This window comes from Electrophorus electricus, chromosome 14, assembly GCF_041902795.1.
Source record: "Electrophorus electricus isolate QZ-2024a chromosome 14, ASM4190279v1, whole genome shotgun sequence".
NCBI classification, from domain to species: Eukaryota; Metazoa; Chordata; class Actinopteri; order Gymnotiformes; family Gymnotidae; genus Electrophorus; species Electrophorus electricus.
The window spans coordinates 11,066,967-11,086,487 of NC_137510.1; the positions used below are offsets into that span (position 1 = coordinate 11,066,967).

The following is a 19,521-nucleotide window of genomic DNA, read 5'->3' on the forward strand; positions in this document are numbered from 1 at the left end:
AACCAAATAGCTGTATCTAGTAAGTGTATTTTTAGTTTAGGGGCAAAGGCCGTTGGACTATCTTGTGTTTGTTGACTACTACGTTTTGGCAGTTGCTGCCTCACTGTAATCTAAGAGACCCTGCCCTATCCTCTCCACAGCCCAATAAACGTCTGGAGCTCAGGAGGGAGCTGCGTCACAGAATACCCCAAACTGCACAAAAACTATTTGCGTAAATGAGGCTTATCACACTTGACTAAAAGAAAGTGAGTCACTGTATTCACTTCGTGTTTCTGAGGCTAGAGGGTCAGTGGCAAGAACCAAGGCACTGCTAGGCCAGAGCATCCTCGCTCAGCCAACAGGCAGAGGCGTCCTGACTGTGGCTAATTCTTTTTGCTCTATTTTTCCCCGACTCCTATAAAGGTTTTGCAAAGCTATGAGCCATTGTGTATTTTTCCAAGGACAATTCATTCTCATTGATTTCCTTCAAAACATAAGACTTGTTTTCTTTGACAAATTGTGCAGTGCTAATTGTATGAGGGCAGATGACGAAGGAGAGACCAGTCTCAGCTGAAGCCACATTGTGGCATTTCCAAAGCTGGAAATTAAACACAGTTTAAACCTCCCAACTGTCCCCATGTGGTCTGCTCCTGACCACACAAAAAATGTTTTCTTTAGCACTGAAAACCAGGAGATCAAACACTATTTAGCACAAAATGGAACATTTGCTGGGGCCCTTAATAAATTACACATTATCATAAATAAAATCTTGCTTCCCTCAGTTACACACTCAACAGGCTTAAACACAGAATATCCCACACAAAGCTGGTAAATGAGACACAAATGGTAGCTAAGTCATCAATAATTCTTGAGGAAGGATATTGTTAATGACTGTTATGGGCTACCTGTTGAAAGGTTAAATGATAACCTAAAGCTGAGGAGCTAATGCTGATACTCTTCTCTTTTCGTGAACCACACACTATTGGTGTTTCTCAGCACATGGTGCGTCTGAATAAAGAACAAATATTTTGACAACTTTGGGTTCTAAAAGGGCTTCCATATCAATATTCAGTTTTTTATCGTTTCATAGTAGGGTTCTTGAATCAGATTATTATGTTGGACCTCTGAGGGCAAGCTCACTCTTGGAGTATTAGCAGAATTAGCCTGCCGTTAACACTTCCCGGATGGTGACCCTTATACTGGCAGCAGCACAAAGCATTGGCCAGGGGCAGTGCTTTCAAATCAGCTGGGAAAAAATGATGGGCCATAAGCAATCAAAAATATGCCATCTCCCAAATTGATGAGTGCTTGTTTTTTTACCTTGTAGCAAACACTAGCTCCCATTAGCCAGGTATACATTATGCAAGTTAAAGCAAGCATGCACTGCTGCTGTAGGATATCCCTGCAGACACATAGATATACATGCTCACTTTTACAAATTATCACTATTTTCACAGGGTTGAGATTAAGCAATCATCACACCTCATCCAAGTATTTTACTTTATAGTAAACAAAGTGAACAGGCCTGTTTGGATTTGGTCTTCTTATCAAAATAGGTTTTTTAGTGTTTTATTCACTGAATAACTCTGTTGCGGGCTGATAGGACACAAAAAGTCAACATAAATTAAAATAGCTTCAAAGCTGTTTAGTAAAACTTATGTCACTGCTTTGCTTTCTGAAAGTCACAGGCTGCTGGTGAACACTGATATCTTAGAATGAACATAATTAAGACCAATAAGTCCACATTCATGTGAAGAAATCAGACACTCTCTTAGTAGTGCTACAGTGAATCTTTGCTGACTGATGAGCATTCTAAATAATTGGATTGGTCTGGATTGGACCTTTACTGGAATTCATTCAATAAAACAGGCACCAAAGAGTAGAAAGAGAAGGGTAACAAAAAGACACTGAGTAAAAAAATGCATTGCACTATGCTACATAAAAACGAAAAGGTGAAAAGAAGGACAAATACCACACTTATTTGTAACCCCAAAAGTAACCTGTTTAATGAATAATGCCTTTAATGATTATGCTTAATATCACTGGCATTAGTATTGTGCCGAAAGAAACCTAAGCAGCTCATTTATGCTTTAAAAATGATAACTGAATACTGTAAAACATTCATTTAAATTTCAGTCTTTCAGTCCAAATCTTGCTGGTTAAGTTGGCAAGACCTTCACCATTTTAGCTAAACCAGCAAAGCATACACACTTTGAAACCGTTTTGACTGTACTTCCAATTTCTGTAACCCTTTCCCTTCAAATAAATGTCTTTATTCAAGTCTTAGTATTTTCTGTGAAATTCTGGTTTTCTCCTTAGGTCCATAAAGTACCTCTAATTGATAAGGTGGAAGGGTAATTTACATATTTTAATAAAGGAAACAAAGCAAAGAAGGACATCTTTATACAAGATTTGGACAGGAGAGCGGTGTTGTTGATCCAACAGTCACTCATTTAAATGCACTCAAGAGAACTGCTGCAGTATCGGTTTCTATAGAGATGATAGACATGCCATTCCACAATGAAAAAGCAAAGCACGCTGCTATGGTAGCTGTGTCACTCAGAGGTATTCTTAACATCAGTCATTTCTTTTGTAAGGTAAGTCCTAGTCGCAAGGTTTGTTTGAATGTAGGAGGCTTGTAGTTTCAAGATGGCTATAATAAGAATGCTCCTCTTACTGAGGCAGACTCAGAGTACACTATGCCGTACACGAAAGTATGTTCATTATGGCATGTTATGACTTTGTTTAAATGTGCTGGTAGTAATCTTTGTAATGCATGGCAGTGACTCATGCAAGTCATGCGATTTATTCTCAACAACATGTGCGGTTGATTAGAAGTGAAATGAATACACATCATAATTTAATAATATTGCAGCCATTTAGATGTCAAATATGTCCCAAAAACCTAGTGTTATAAACATAACTAAAGCCAGTGGACTAATTCCAGTGTTTTTGCTAATTTCAGCCTTTTGACTTTTCAGTGCCTTTTCAACTTTTTTAGGCATCAATGGCTCTCTTTAGTTTTCGCTGTGAGTCAGAGCAGCTCTGGTGTTCCTTGTCTATGTGGCTCATGTGTGGAGGAGTTCTGGCTTCAAACAGTGTCTCTTGGCACCCCTGTAGGTCACTGTGCCCTTTCTTTCAAATGAGTCACCTAACCAAGCATATAGCCAAAAAGACACGTAGGCAAAAAACAACAACAACTTCTGAAACAATACACAGACCACTAACCAGTAGGTCCCAAAGTAGATCTCATTTGGAGACTTTGTACTAAAAGCAAGTAGCATATGTGAAGACACATGCTCCTGGGTTTGCATTGTAACATTCTGGCATTCTGTGAACACAGAAAGAAATCCTAGTCTGAAAAAACCTAGTTTGAAAGAAAAGACTTAGTTTGCCCTTTCTAATTGTACTTCTAACTGTATTTTATCAGTTCAGTGAACTGATTATCAATCTAGACCAATCATGCATTTTGTCCTTAGGCAGACAACAGTGTGTTGTGATTTCAAACATGCTTACCTGAAAATATAGACATATTTCAGGTTGGCTGCTAAGGCTACAGGTTTTTATTTGGTTAGCTGTCAGCTTAGAGGGTTCCAACATTCCTAATGTGAACATTTACATCCAACCCAAATATGATGGTGTTGACTTTGAAGTAATACCAAAGCTGACAAAAATATGTCCAAAAATTATTAATACCAAAAAATTATTTAAAAATTATACAAGAGCTAAATATTAATGTAAACCATAAATGTGTCAGTTCATTGATGCTGGGGAATTTATGGGAGGTTGAGAGGACTGGAACCTCAGGCAGGAAAAGTTTTTTATTTTATTTATTTATTTTGTTTTGTGTGTGTGTGTGTGTGTGTGTGTGTGTGTGTGTGTGTGTGTGTGTGTGTGTGTGTGTGTGTGTGTGTGTGTGTGTGTGTGTACAAAGCATAACCTTGCTCATTCTGTTTACAAACACACAATCACACAGGAACACATACTCACACTGTCATACATTATTTTTCATGGTTCTGTTTTCTTTAAAACTGTATAATATAATATGGCTATTGTTAAAACCAGCTTTGAATACTGTTTAAAATGGTACAACAAATTAACAAAACAACCTACTGGACCACACCCTTGCATCGTTTCCTTGTAATCATGATCAATTCACTGAATTAGTCTGTTTAGACTGATTCCAAAGAGGAATTATTCACAAACTTAAGTCAGCCACTATACATGACTCATGCAGTACCTGCTGTTTTGACAAGGTGTTAACATAATCCTCAAGTGAATGAAAAGGTCCAGACCAGCATGCAGAGATCATTCATGCACCAGGCTACCAGAAAACGTCTTAGCTAAGTGAGAGCAGCCGATGCATGGTCATCATCACTCAGAAAACAGGCTGTCCATTTGGTGCTTTGTCAAAGCTGTACCACTTTAAAAGCTTTTTTATTATATTACTATTATATCAGCCTATTAAAACACAAGCAGAAGCCCTAATTTAAATGTTCTGTTCCAACAATATTGATTGCTTAAGATAGAAGCCAACTGGTGGTCATCAAAATATAAAAGAGTATAATTTCGCAGGCAACAATATGGTGTATTATTAAGATAAGATTTCAGTGTCAATATTGCTACTGTCGTTGCTTTCAGATGGTAAATATGTGGTAAAAAAGAACATCTAAACTGGATGACAATGCAGAAAGATTATAATTTCAAACTATTTGGGTATAAGTCGGATCTGTATAAAAGTCTCATTTGGGTATTTGATTCAGTGCACATTTATGAGAAACTATAATGAGATGGATAGCAGATTATAATCAGATAGAACAAAATAGCAGATATTTTCATATGTAACAAAAATATACATACAACTGTGGAAGCTTTATACAAACCTCTGAGCCCTGATTATCTTAAAGGCAACAGGATTGCCTTTAAAAGAAGAATGTGTACTAGATAATATCTGAACAGGTAAGTATTTTCAAAAGTATTATGGGGCTCTGCCCTGCTGATTCATAGATGGATCAACTGTAGACCGTTCAGCAAAAACAGATCTGCCACAATGAATTTAGCACTGTAATCTTCTACAGTTAATATGCACTGATAATTTAAACAAAGAACAATTTCGATAACAGTTACCATTCTGTGATATGTATATAGATAACATGACAACATCTAGCTTGGTGTGATGTTTGCTTTGTCTGCGAATGGACGCTTCACAACCAAAGAGCTCAGGCATCATTCAGTGGGGTCCATGCTGGAGCAGCACTGTATTGTTAACCTTCAGCGTCCTCTCGTCACTTAACACGTCTCACAAACACAGCGGGCTTGCAGCTGCGTCTCACTCCCTGGCTGGTCTGGCCCAGCTAGCACTGCTAGAGAGGACAGCAGGAAGATGTGCTGCCATAATATAACCCCAGAGCCACCAGCAAAATCCAACAGCTGACTACTGCTGTTGTCCAGGTGCACTTACATGCAAACTTCTATAAATGTTTCCGGAACAAAATAAGGTTGTGCTCGTGCTGCTATTGAGAAGAAGAATCTACTAGAATGATAAGAAAATAGTATTATCATAAATAATTATAATAACATATGGATTATGGAGGTTATTGCATCACATCCTGGGATTTTGCATATATGTCCAAAAGATAGCCAAATCATCAGAGGGATTTCTACACAGGGATAAATAAAGTCATACAACTGCAATGGCTGCACTCTGTTTTTTCTCCACAAATCTGAGCTTTCTGAGGGTGATATACAGCTGGCCTGTTTCTGCTAACCTCTCTTTAATTGCAGGGGTGAGAAAAAAAGCTGGATTTCGTGTGGCAGAACGAGTGAGCACAAAAGGTGCTTTCAGGTAACTGAGTGTATTTCAGTGGCTGAACTGTCAGATTACAGACAGGAAACGGTTAAGATAAAATTACATGAATAGTGCTACTATGAGGCAGGAGAAGAAAAAGAAACACCCAGAAGGAACACATAGGTGATCAAAATCTGTTTAATTCTAAGTGTGATTTGCACGGTACTCTTCTGAGCCACTTTTGACATATCAGTTACCTACAGGAAAAGAAATATGGCCTCATATATTTGACATAGTATGTGAAATAATGAAAGACTGTGAGGAGTAGTCTTTTTTATGTTTTCTGACATATTTATTTAGTTAATTACAATGACTAACAATTCCCTCATATGAACATACGACACACTCTACACCATGTAGACCAAACTGACAGATGCTTGTAGGTCCTGCGCTCTCTTTTAGCACACCTAAAAGTCACCTTTGCTGTGATCAAGATAGTGGGTGTATTGGCCAGGAAAGCTTTGAACTGATTCAGCTTTTCACACCACTGATCATTCCAGAAGGCACACAATAAAAGTGCTTTCTGAACTCACAGTTCCTCCTTTGGCTCCTCGTATCCTGAAGGCCTGTGTCTGCTGAGGCATGCAGTCTCTGACTGAACACAAAGCATGCAGACACGTCAGCCTGTCACTAAGCTGCCGCTAAATAGCACATGGCTGGAGAGCAGTCTGTGCCATCTTCAGCAAGTTAAGACTCTCTTAGTGATGACTGACAGATCGCTGTGTAGAAAGGCTACAGCCTCTACTGATGATAGATTGTGCATTCTACATTCCAGTAATAGCTTCAGGACATTAGTTATCTTCGTTTTAGTGTTTAGTAATTGTGTATATAAGCAACTTTTTTTCCAAACTGTCCATCAGAATTAGTCCCCCGGTTTGAGTCTTAGGCCTTAAAAGCAGACATGTAAGCCTGGTAAATGGGCATTAAGTGAGAATCTTAACCCAACATTTATTATTATACTGTTATTCAACTGAGGTATAGTTCAACTAACGTCACCTGGCAGTGAGTGAATTTAGCACACAAGTAACCAGTGTATACAGAGATTAAGGATAACCCTAGGCAAACAAAGACCTTCCACTGGGAATCCTCACTAATGGTGTAATTTCATGCTTAAGGATTTTAGAAAGTTAATTCTATTCTGTTACGTTTCACAAAAGAGATAAATCATGTTCTAGAGAGGAAAATATACTACTAGACAAAGATACGTTTTACTTGCTGTTCAACAAAATTCACAAAAGGCTTCCACAATCACGTAAGATTGTGCACCCCTCTGATTTTGGCTGTCACATTTGAATTTGGCCATCTCATTTTGATGAGTCTTGAATTTAAACCATAATGACAGAGCAGAGTTCATAGACTTGTTGTATGCTTCATAGTGTAATAAAGCATCTAACCAGAAGAGCTTTGAAAACGCCATGCAAATATCTTCTATGTTTCTTATTTTTTTCTGACAGGTCTGTGTGGGAGAATCACCATGTTAGCGTTTCCTTTCTACTTCAAGGATTCCGTGTACAAGCACTGGTTGGTACTCTTTGTTCATGCATGCTTTAATTTATGAGGGGATCTCTATATAAAGTTTATAGGCTCTGTATACATCCTGAGACCCAGGAAACAAAATGTTTGTCTCATGTGAAAACTGCAATAAAACACTTAAGCCAAAACAAAACAAGACTCATCGTAACTCTCATCCCACACAAGGGAGCCAAGATTGGGGCAACATGTTTAAAGGAAAACTCATATGGACCAAAAAAAGCTTCTGGCTAGGTTTACCAATCTTGGTTCTAAGTTATAACGTGTACTGTTAATATTTATAAACACTCTATTTGGTGAATAAGAGGGAAAAATCAACTAAAGCTAAAATGAAAAAGAGACTTTCTATGTAAGTATTGAATATGTTGTAAAATTTACACAGGCAGAAAAACTAAGATCTAGTTAATCTGCCCTTTAGAACACTTAGAAAAGAACCATTTTCAAACAAATGCATTTGTGTTTAACCACACAAAACATCAACTAAAATTAAGACTCTGGATGACTTTTCAAGGCACATCTATGTCAAATTTTGTGATTTTTTTTTAGTCAAATGCCACTGTGTATTAGTTGTGTTTAGACTTTGATTCCTCCAGAGAGCTTGATAAAATTTCAACTTGAGGGAAAAACTCTATGATATGATCATAGATAAACAGTAACTGTGGCTGTTGTAAAAGAAGCTCTCCCAGGCATTTAGGTTTGGGAATCTTGGGAACTTTTTGTTGAAGCTTCTCTGATGTAGAAAAGAAAAAGTGAGTCTGTAAAAACAAGAAATGTAGATAAAACCGATGAGTCATGCACTGCAGATGTTGAAGAGACATTTGGCACTGAACAGAAAGGAGCAGAGCTTCTTCAGTTTCCAAGAGACAACATTCAAACAATTACAGGTGTGAGTGAAAAGGCACAGTATTGGGCAGCATAGAGACCACCACGCAGGATTGGAGGGGCAAGCAGAGGACGGGGCGGCAGGAAGAGCAGGGCACAGATCATACACAGCAGCCATTCGCAATCTCTAATACTGCAGACCATGTCATGGACACTTGCTTGACCGCAGGAATTAAAAATATATCAAGCAATGTGATATAGAAATCACTATTAACAACATTAACTAAGCATATATACATTCAAAACTTAAAATATGACATATATTAATGAATATGCTTAAACCAAAATAAGGAAAAAGCTTTCCTTTGCAGTCATAGTGTTCAGTCAGTGCTTTTAATGGGAAAAATACATGATACTAACAGTTCCAGGCAAACTCATAAAATCGCAACTACCAAAAATCCCGATGACACATATGCAAAACATTTGGTGACACATCAGTTGGAAAAAGTCTGAAAGAGTCTTTGTATCTCTACAACAATGGATACAAAAATAACCTACTGTGCTCACAGTCCTAGACAGACACAGTGAGGCATTGACAAAAGCCACTACTTATTTTGTGAAACCTAACTGTGTATATAAGGAACATCTTTGCCAACTGGTTATGTATGGCTTACAGCTATATGGTTTACAAGTGCATTCACATCTACCTTTGTCATATGTTAAAAAGTTGTGCAGGTTTCCGTGTTATATGCAGCCTGCCCACTCCCTCAGTTATGAGAAGCAAATTGTTGCTGTCTTAATAAAGAAATGGGCAATGCGAGAGGATCATTTGTAACAAAGCAAATGTGGAAACACCTTAATGTCTGTGCAAGGCTGTCTGACTCTCATAAGCACTGACCTAAGAACTGATTAAGCTTGTGTGTGCATATCTGCTGCTAGAAAGAAACATTCAGCTGACCCCCAGGAAGAGTCTGAAGACAGCTGTTACCCAAGTTCACATTAGACCGCATACATAAGTGAAATGTACATTTGTTTGTTGACAGTCCATAAAGTACATCTGCTACATCTTAAACAAATAACTTATGTCACCGATGACAGGAATAAGAAAAGTATAAAATTAGCACAAAGATTAACACCGAATCTTTATTAGTGGTATTAATCAAGTAAAGTTTGATATAGACTTTGTGAACCTTCTTTGCAGTTCTATAATAGCACTCATATTGATTTGATATGCCAACTATTTTTACCTATAAAAGACAACTACAATGTTTTGTTACAAACTGAATATAGACATAAAAAGCGACACTTAGTACATAACTCACATGTGACTATCCTATTTCATATTAAATCTTATTTAAATGCCATATAGTTAAACTAAATTCCTACTGTGCATATGATCTCTGACGAATTCACAATGCTAATTTGACTTATAGCCACATATCCCACATTGTTTTAAACAAACATCACCAACAAGTTTCTAGATTTCTTATATTTTCTAAAATTATGAGTTACTGCATACTAATTATGTAAGAAATATATTTGTTTACACATAAATTAGTAATATTTTGGAATCATAAACAAATTCTGTTTGTCATAATAATGCTAAATATGCTTGATTTTAAATGTAAGCCCTATACCTAACTGATATCTAATTATAGGTGGCTTTAAATGTATCTATAGTTTATTATTTACAAAAAAACCCGTCTTATTATTACTACTGTTTAATGCTATTATTATATGTTTGATTTCTCTCTTTTATCAATAATATCAACAGACTATCATATCTGAAGCATGCAGTTAATATATCAGTATTTCTGTATGCAGAAAAGAAAAAGGGAAAAAAAATTACAAAAGAAAAAGCAAGAAAAATACCTACCTGCTGCAAGACATACTGGAAGAAGCAATCTGAAGATGAGTCCGCATACTACTTCGGAGGCCATGTCTTTCTCAGATTTACAAATTACGCTGAAGCGACAATTTTGAAGTCTATTAACATCAGTATGTTTCAGGTCCAGTCCTCCAGTAGCAGATAAGCGGGCATCCTTCTGATTGGCCCCTAGGACATCCCTGTTTCACGGGAAAACGCCAGTGTACCTCGCTAAATCCTCATGACAATCCTCACTGTCGGAAAAAAAAAAGATTTTTAGCTCGTATTACCGTCTTCTGCTGCAATTTCGACATCCAAATCTTTTCAAACATTTGTTGTACAGGTTCTCGTGTGCGGGACGTTTAGTATGTGTGCTGGCAAAATGTCATTTTAGAGCGAATACTAACTTCCTTTTTCTCATTACCTGTTGACAGGGGAAGTCATAACTTTAGGTCAGAAGTAAACTGGCGCCAGTCGCCGGGCACAAGACAGACGTCCAAAATAACACCGAATGTCAAATTCACGTCTCACGCTTCAATGTCCTCAACAACAACAACAACAAAACCCAAAACGTTTTATAGGCTCAATTATTTAGTGAAGCTTCAGAGACAACTTTTTCTAACTTTTAAAGGAGGCTCGCACACGCTTTCCCACTGAAACAGATGTACGCGCGTTCTCATCTGCATACACTTTTGTCCTCCTCAATGAAAGTTGGAAAGACCACCACGTAACTGACAAACGACTCCACCATTCAAAAGTCAAGTACAACGCAGGGGCGACGTCTGGTCCCAGTGAGATGGAGAGGGAGGTAGAGCTTTGCTACAGCTGGAGGAAGAACGCACACGGGTTGCTCCTCCCATGAGAAGAGCACAGGCGTGGCGCGGGCATTCCACCATTTCTTCTCGATCAGGTAGCTCGAAACTAATGGGCTCTGCAGCTAGCGGCGAGACGAGGCATGCAGAAATTCTCTAATTCTCCTTTTTTTCCAAAAGGGATTTTTGAGTTCACGCTAAACCTAGAAACCTAGAATATACTATTTGATTGAAGTAGAGTTTCTATTTAATTAAACAAACAAACAAACCAACCCAAAACAAAACTGGAACGCCAAAGTCATTACAAACTGAGTTAGAATCAACTTAAGTGAATGCTTAGTAGTCTGGTTGTTTCTTGATATTTTTGATGGTGTATTTAATAACTGGCTAATTTTGTTGCTAGTTAATTTGTATAGCCTTTAGGGGTAATAAAATGAACTAAAAATGGAAGTATTTATTTGCCAGTATGTATCAGTAAGCAGACTTTATTGGGAAACTTAGTGACGGTAGCTCCACCTATCGACAGAAAACCGCAAATAAATAGGCTATGTTTAAAAAAAAAAAATTGACGTCTATCTGCTTTGTGTCGAACGGTACAATTTCAATATTCTTGAAACAGTAGACCGGGGATAATTGTAACACGTTTTTGTTTCAGCACCTATAACTTACAGAAGATTTGTGGTAGAGCTCTCAAATTTTACATACTCTTATTATCTACTGCAAATAGTGATGTTTCAAAGTTCTCCAGATATACCACAGAATTCATTAATTGATGCTAAATACAAGGAGTTCCATTGTTACAGCCCACCCTACTACAGGGGTGAGATGTAACACAACCTGGGGTAAGTTAATTACAGTGAAGATTTAAAAATTGAGCCTACACCACAAAATAAGCATCTAAATCAGTTATTTGTTATATTCCAGTATTTCAATATCTAGTAGTATCACCTAAATACACAAAGATAGTTATTTGGCTCTTTTTGCCATTTGTTCATAAACAACAAAAAGCTTATTCACAGGTATCTCTTCCTGTACATACCAACACTGGGTCCAAAAATGTACTTTCATACTTTCATGTGTTTTGACAGAACAAAATTGCATATTTCCTCACACAGCTATGGACAATCCATGCTGATTATTTAATAAGGGCTTGGGGGCAAACATCTATTTAAAAAAACCTTAGTAGCTACTTTTATTATATTGCCCACAGTAGGAAAGAGTAATTTTAACACTTCATTTAGGAAGTGGCTAGCAACAAAAATGGCTTTTTGACTGTGAAAGATGGTTGGTGGACATCTTCACAAGTAACAAAGTTAAGTTTTCAAAGAAATAATATCAAATACATGTCAAAGTTACTGAGATATTGTTAAGGCAAGGAGTGTTCTACCAACCTGCAATTCCGTTCACACACCAAATTAACATACCAGGGAAACATAGTTTTCAGTATATCACAAATATTAAGAGTGAGGTATATTGGAACTAAACTTAAGAACAGTAGATCTCCAGGACTTCCTTAGGCACCCCTGATCTACAGTGGCGACAACCTGCTATTGGAAATTCACTTCCTTACAGTTTAATTCAAACCCTTGTCCAACACATTTCTCCAGGATGTTTATAAATTAACTTCTGAGCCACACAGGGTGTGTTAGATTAGGGACAAGTTTAATTAAGGCAACCATTTCAGGCCTGGCCAACTGGAGCAGAGCTGGATACATTTAATCTGCCTACATGTGGATTTAGTGCAGTTCACCTTGTTGCCTAGCAACTAGACATATTCCGCATGTACACTAGTGCAACATGACTTAAACCAACCAACAAACATAAAACCTTCAGTTTATTCATAATTTAACTCATTGGAAACATATTGTATATTATCTAGATAATGAGTGATTTGATTAAATTTATACAGTTGCTTACAAAAATAAAAATAAACAAAATCTTTGCATTTCACAGTGTGAAGAGATCAGTGAGGAATATTGATACGACATGCACACTGAAGTTCAGCATGGTAAGGAGAAATGTCATTATTGTAGTAGCAATTGTATTGCAGTCATAAAAGCATAGACATGTGAATATTAAAACAACTGTGAATATTTTTACAGCGCTTTTCTGAAATTCAATTAAAACAAAAAAAAATCCATAAGGACTATTAATCTTTGTATGTGACCAATCTGGTTTCTTGGTGATGAGAAAGTGGTTAATGGAAACTCTCAATTTGAAAATCCTTTCATATAGTCCAAGGCCCAATTTTCAAATGTGTATATAAGAAACTCTGTATAATGATACATAAGTACTTGTTTTGTTGGACTACTCTTTTTAAATGCAGCCTTTGGAAAGTAAGGCCCAGAACTAGGTTTAATCCATTTTAATGGAATAATCCAAGTAAAATTAGGCCTAAACCCTCATCTAATGCTTCTGGCTACATTTTTACATTTTCCTTACCCACATAACTTTCACAAAGTGAATAAATAAGCGCTACACAGTACAGCCACCAAGATACTGACATACTCCACAGTAAAACTGCAAATTTGAAATGAATTCCTACAGATTAAACCAAATCAAAATTAGAATAAAATTTTGGATTAATCCCAACAATCATGAGTCCCACATGTGCAATGGGATTTCAACAGTTTCTGCACAACAACCAAGGTTTTATGGTGGCTATATTAGGATTTTTGGGAACTAAGCCTGTACCATTACGTCTACCCTCCACATAATACTTCCCATGATGGAATGACACAGATGATTTACATCTTCCAGATGACTAACCTTCACTATAGAATTCCTTTAAATCTCTTCACTGTATTATACTAATTAATGGCAGTGCATAACACTCAACTAGTTACTAATGAGACTCATACCAATGTTGATAAATATAATAATATAATAATTCATTATAGTTTGCTTTCACTATCACTTAATTTGTGCCATTCTACTGAGCAGTCCCTTTACATATTTACTGTTGTTAATAATATTGCATATGGTGAAGCCTTAAATTACAAAGGAGTTGTTTAATTTCTGAGTAAATACAGAGGCTAATGTTACTACACCTTGTTGGGAAAAGCCTTACCAGTGCGCAGCGATTCCCCTGCATAATATATAACAGTATTATGCTTCATTTGCTTATATATTTACTCAGGAAAAAAAAAAAGCATTGTAATATAAAGCATTATTCTAAGCCATCCCCAATGGTGTATTGAAGGGGGGGGGGGGGGGGGACTTAATATAGGCATTGCATAAAATACACTGCAGATAAAGTGGCAGAAACATAGGACTGAGGTAAAAAGGCTGAGATTTGCTGTAGGAGGGTTCATGACAGGCCACTGGGTCAGGGGTCATGGTCATCGCGCCCATAGCTGATTGGCTGGAGTTGTTGGACGATGTAATCTGCGACCTCCTGTGACCCGGCTGCTACCACTCGACGGGACATGAGATCAAGAGGACCCCCTGGGCAAAAAGCATGTTTACACACACACACACACAATCCTTCAGCAATGGAACAGTCTATCACAGTACTGACAATAGAAAGTACAATTGCTGTTTTTTTAATGCAGTGCCAATATTCAAATGTTTACAGGGTTAGACCCAGGGCAGTTCTCTAGCACCTCTCTTGGTCAAAGGAGTGATTGAAGGAGTGAATTTAAAACAGATCAACTCACACTCACACACACACACAAAGTAGAAGTAGTATGGCTTCTTTGCATAGAGCTCAAAGTGTGCTACTTTCTGCAACCTCCATCTCTGTGTCTCTTTCTCTCCCCTAAATGTTTCTCCATCTCTCTCTTTTGGGCAGCATGAAAGCAAGAGGAAGCATTTCACCGACCACATGATCCCAACCTCAATGCCCTCATCAACAGAGGCCCTTTGTGCACCCTCACACAAACTGGCCTGTCAAGTTTGTTGCCCACCTTCCACTAAACAGTGTCTGTCAGTCATCACTCTCTCTCAAGCTCAAGTATTCACAAAAATCACTGGCAATGGGGAATATAACACAGGCCATGCTGTATGTCAAAAACTTTTGAACACATAGTAACCTTTATAATAAGTCCTTAAAAACACATAGTATTGAATTTCTTGGAGGTTTGCTGAACAAAACTGCAAAATGGTTTCATAAATACTTAAAACATATTGGTGTGGAAATAAATTAAGCATGCATGGGCAATCAGAGTTTTAAGTTAGGCCATGGTATCTTAGTGGTGCTATTTCAAGACCTCAGCTAAACAACTTTTTGAGACGTGCTTTGGTAGTGCCTTATATAAAAACTAAGGACAATCTAATATGTGTAAATGTGTTGGACAGCTCTGTTTCACTTGCCCACTGTTGCAGAATTATAAAGTCACATTCACCTCCCTGACACTATGTGAAATATTTGGAAAGGGGCCATTATAGGTTGTCTGAATAATATGAAAATATGGGACATTGACCCAATTCCTCCATTAAAATTCTGAATGCACCATCACTGTAACAATGCTGATCAAGTAGGGTTGTGTGTGTGAGGTCTGAACCAATTTCAACATCCTTACATGGATATCTCGTATTAGATATCTAAAATTAAGATGACAGTATAATTTGATGTTCTGTTAAAGGCAGTCCTTACATTTAGGATGTTTCCAGATCCACACTGATATTGCTGGCAAACATTTCTGTGTAAATGTTTTTTTATGGTTTTGATTAGATTTTCGATCACCACAAGGAGCCATCATGAATGATAAATGACTAGAAAAGTTTCAGCGATAGGTTCCTTTAATTCCTTTATGTGAATGAGAAGTGAAAGGGGCACTAACCTGTGGTGTCCATCACGCAGCCTCCAGCCTCTCTGATGATTACAGCCGCTGCAGCGACATCCCAGCAGTGCAGGCCGAACTGATAGTAGGCTTCAGCTGCACCGCTAGCTATGTGACACAGCGCTAGAGTTGAGCTTCCTATGATCCTCACCCTGTGCATAGAGAAAGACCAAGTAGTACAGTGTACTGTGCAAACTGTGGGGTTCAGTCCCCAACTGGGCAAGTGCTCCATGCTATGCCACCAGGAGTCCTTGAGGAAGACTCCTAACACTAGTTGCTCTGGATAAGAGTGTCTGCCAAATGCAGTAAATGCAAATGAGTAACATCCAGAAACAGCTTCTTTGATGCACTGTCTAAGAATGCCACAAGCTAGGCTTGGTCCCCCCCAAAATTGTGTTTTATCCACTCTACAATGCAAGCATGGTCATTATACTGCAAAACGCTGTGGCAGTGAGGTCTAGTGGGCATCATTCTGAACAATAACAGTAAGAAGCATTTGGGGGGGGAGAACCTCTAGTGTGAATGTTTTTAGCATATTTGAGCTTTTCAAAAATGGAGGCAAGCATGTCTCACCCATGGGCAGGCGCACTCAGCAGCTTTTTCATATTCCCCAAGAAAATATCCAGTGTGTGAGGGTCTCTCTTAGCCCCGATCTCTGTCAGAATCAAAGCTTTTGACACGTCTAACACAATAAGAAGAGACCTGTATGTCATTGAAAAGGATTACATTTTCTAATGTAAACAGTTTAAGTTCAGTGTATGGTAAATTGATAAAACGCAAAGTCAACAGATCTAGACCAAAGTGACCACAGCATTTCAAACAAGACCAAAGGCCCCACCCTTCTCCTTTGAAACTTGCAGTCGTACACCATTGCAAAATGCCCCATGGCCTTTCCTGCCAGTATATAACGCTCCATCTAAACAGTGGTATATGACTCCGAGCTCAAGCTGTAGGTTGGGAAAATTAATATGATGAATTCACTTCAGATATTCTAGATCACAGAGTAATATACCAACATACTGCAGTGTAATCATAGTGATAATTAAGAAAGTTGCTAAATTCATACAACTGGCAGTGGTTGCAAATACCAATTATGTCAATATTTAATCATTTTCTACAAATCCCAATAACTCAAACATACTCCAAGTTATTGGGATTTTACCATTGCCCTACCTCTTTATTCACTGCAAAGCCAATGCTTACTGCAACCATGGGGAAACTGCAAATAAAATAGATTTGAAATTAAGCCATAGGTTTCCAGCAAATTAACATACGAAATATAAGGACTGAGTACATACCTATGGACAAAGTTACAAGTGCCATCTATAGGATCTATTATCCATGTTGGGCTATCAGTTAGAACACATTTCTCTCCTGCAGCAGAAGATTCCTCACCAATAAACCTGAAATAAAATGGGTAAAATCTGAAACTAAAACCCCAATCTATTTATCTCTACAAATTTCACAGTAGTCATTCCAAATTCATACCACACACATAGTGTGTCATTATACATGATCCTTTAAGCATGAGATGTGCTACTTAAAAATCAGTTAGTGACTATTGTTAGAGCATAACCAAACTTTAAATGTAGCACATTGGTTAACACATGCCCCCCCCCCCAACAGTTAATTTACTAATTTTAAAAGGGACCCAGCTCTCATGATTTGTCAGCATTTGCTGTTACCATGGTGATATATACACAGTCCAGATAGGCTCATATTGTGGTAATATCTGGCATATATTATTCCTAACCTGTGTGAGGGGAATTTCTCTCTGAGGGTGGAGATGATGAGCTCCTCCACCTGATGGTCAGCCTCTGTCACCAGGTCGGTGGGTGTGCTCTTACTACTTACACGCTTCTCCTGTTTTACAGCTTCCTGTACCACCTGGGGGACAGAAAGAACACCACCTTGCTGTGGATGTACCCTTGTGCAAACCTTATCAAACACTCATTAGGCTCAAGGTGGATGAATCCAGACCTGGAGTTCTGAAACAGTGCACAGTTGAATGATTTTACTGCTCTAACACACACCACTAACAAATGATCAGAGCCTCTATTAGAGGTTGTCATTAAAACAAGAAAAATATCTAAACCTTAAACTGGGCAATGCTGTTGTTCGCGGAGCTAAGCGCATTCTTAGAATGGTGCATGTAATGTGTGAAAAAATCTAGAGAAAAAAAAGCCCACTATTGTTTGACAAGATAACATGAAACGTACACAACTGACTTCCCTTGCAATAATATTCTTTATCACATTATTCTAAGACAAGAAAACAAACAAAGACAGACAACAAAACTACAGAATCCACTACATCAGAATGGCCGCTGAATGTTAAAGTCATTCTGGACGTTTAGTTCTGTGGGAGTCATTTTGGTCCTGGTGACTATTGTGTTTATTTGGGATATATCAGTAGAAGTAGATGGGTTATTTATATCAACAGGAAGAAGGAAAAGGTCAGTTGTACAAGCTTATCTCACGTAGTAAGTCACGGCAACAAAATTTGTCGCTAAAGTGAACTGCTTCTCAGACTAGGATCACAAACATCTCCGACAGAAGATTCTGATGGAAAATTATGTAAAAACATAAAAGCATCCATATTTTCACTACTGTGACCCAGTGATGAATCCCTGCTTTACAACAAGTGCGCTTATTGTAATATTAAAAATTTGTAATGGGCTATGCAACGTGGATTCAAACATCGAGACATAATACCACAGTATATCCTACTACAACACATTTTTACAAAGCCTAGCGGTTTCACCTCAATTACTGCTGCATTAGCGAGAGGATAGCTGACAAAACACAGACTGGCTGTCTTCTAAAGAAAGAGTACGTTGCAAAGCACAATATTTCTAAACATAACACAGCGTAAGGCAACACGGGGTACGATTGACGCCGTCGAGTGTCAACGCTACCTTGCCCGCTTTGCGTGCTATCTGCACGGCCACATCCAGACACTCGCCCCAGCAGTCGCTGTCTGTAGAGGTCATGTTGAAAGTAGGCGGTTTACAAGAAACCTTCAAACGAGGGAAATCGACGCTTCCCGTAAAACACTGGTCATTGTTAGCTGCCTTCGACGTTAGCGTTTCCGCAGTAAGTTTAAAATGCGTCGTCCGACGGCGGATAGTTCCGACATTGGTGTAATGCACCGTTGTCCAAGCAGCCCTGGTGTGCCTATCGCCCAACACTTTACCTCTGCCTACCTGCGTCCCGGCCTACAAAACAATTCAGTGATGCTTGGACCTGAATAATTAACGTCGCGGCAGACCTATAGCACGGCACATGGCGATTATACAGGGACTAATTCATTAAATGCTCGTAACAAATCAGGTGTAACCTAGTAAAGCCTATTTAGCTCGTACAGTAGTTTAGTTTAGGCTACTTGTCGCCTGTCAATGGAAGAATTTTCCAGTGAATAACAGGATGACAACAGAATTAACTGCGTTTGGGCTTCTTTATACAGCGACTACAAAGATCAAAAAATAAATAAAAAATAAAAAATAACCCAAAAATAAACAAACAAAACAAAAAAAAAACCCAACCCAGCCACTTAAAGATATGAACGTAGGACATTCACAGGGGGCAGTATTTCTCACGTTTACGTAATGGCCCTCTATTAGAAGACATTGAAACCCCTTTTAGTTTAGTTCAAACCCTAATTTAAAATGTATCAGTACTTATTGAGTGTTAAACGCCAATTCGATCACGTTTCCCTAGAGTGCAACTTCAGTAACTCACGGAACAGTTGCTAAGGAAACATGAAGTCCCCGTGAAGTAACAAAGGTAAATACTCTGGAGAGTGAGCGCCGCTTTTTTATTTATATATATATATATACACATACACATATACATACATACATACACATCGATCCATATA

At 38.1% G+C, this 19,521-nt stretch overlaps 2 protein-coding genes across 15 annotated transcripts in view; both read right to left on the minus strand.

Moving 5' to 3' along the window:
* Positions 1–10,832, minus strand: part of piezo2a (piezo-type mechanosensitive ion channel component 2a) — an 80,649-nt gene extending 69,817 nt beyond the window's left edge. For 12 of the 13 annotated variants that reach the window (XM_081695789.1, XM_035530484.2, XM_027005890.3 and 9 more), the window contains exons 1-2: positions 10,471–10,832; positions 10,056–10,300 (exon numbers count right to left, since the gene is read on the minus strand). In XM_081695789.1, the coding sequence (XP_081551915.1) occupies positions 10,056–10,102 (47 nt within the window). In that variant the 5' untranslated portion in view covers positions 10,103–10,300; positions 10,471–10,832. Of the gene's footprint in view, positions 1–10,055 lie in introns of all 13 variants that reach the window. The other variant, XM_081695783.1, reaches the window with a different exon arrangement.
* A 1,843-nt stretch (positions 10,833–12,675) lies between these two features.
* impa2 (inositol monophosphatase 2) lies at positions 12,676–19,101 on the minus strand. 2 transcript variants are annotated; one of them, XM_027005958.3, is made up of 8 exons: positions 18,560–19,101; positions 17,396–17,529; positions 16,941–17,045; positions 16,816–16,861; positions 16,481–16,589; positions 16,216–16,297; positions 15,643–15,794; positions 12,676–14,305 (listed from the first exon to the last, which is right to left on the minus strand). In XM_027005958.3, the coding sequence occupies exons 1-8, from the start codon at positions 18,632–18,634 to the stop codon at positions 14,187–14,189; spliced, it is 822 nt and encodes a 273-aa protein (XP_026861759.2). In that variant the 5' UTR covers positions 18,635–19,101; the 3' UTR covers positions 12,676–14,186. The 2 variants fall into 2 exon arrangements, with proteins under 2 accessions (XP_026861759.2, XP_026861758.2); XM_027005957.3 differs by having other exon boundaries at positions 16,216–16,324; positions 18,560–19,098.
* Between the last annotated feature and the right edge of the window lie 420 nt (positions 19,102–19,521).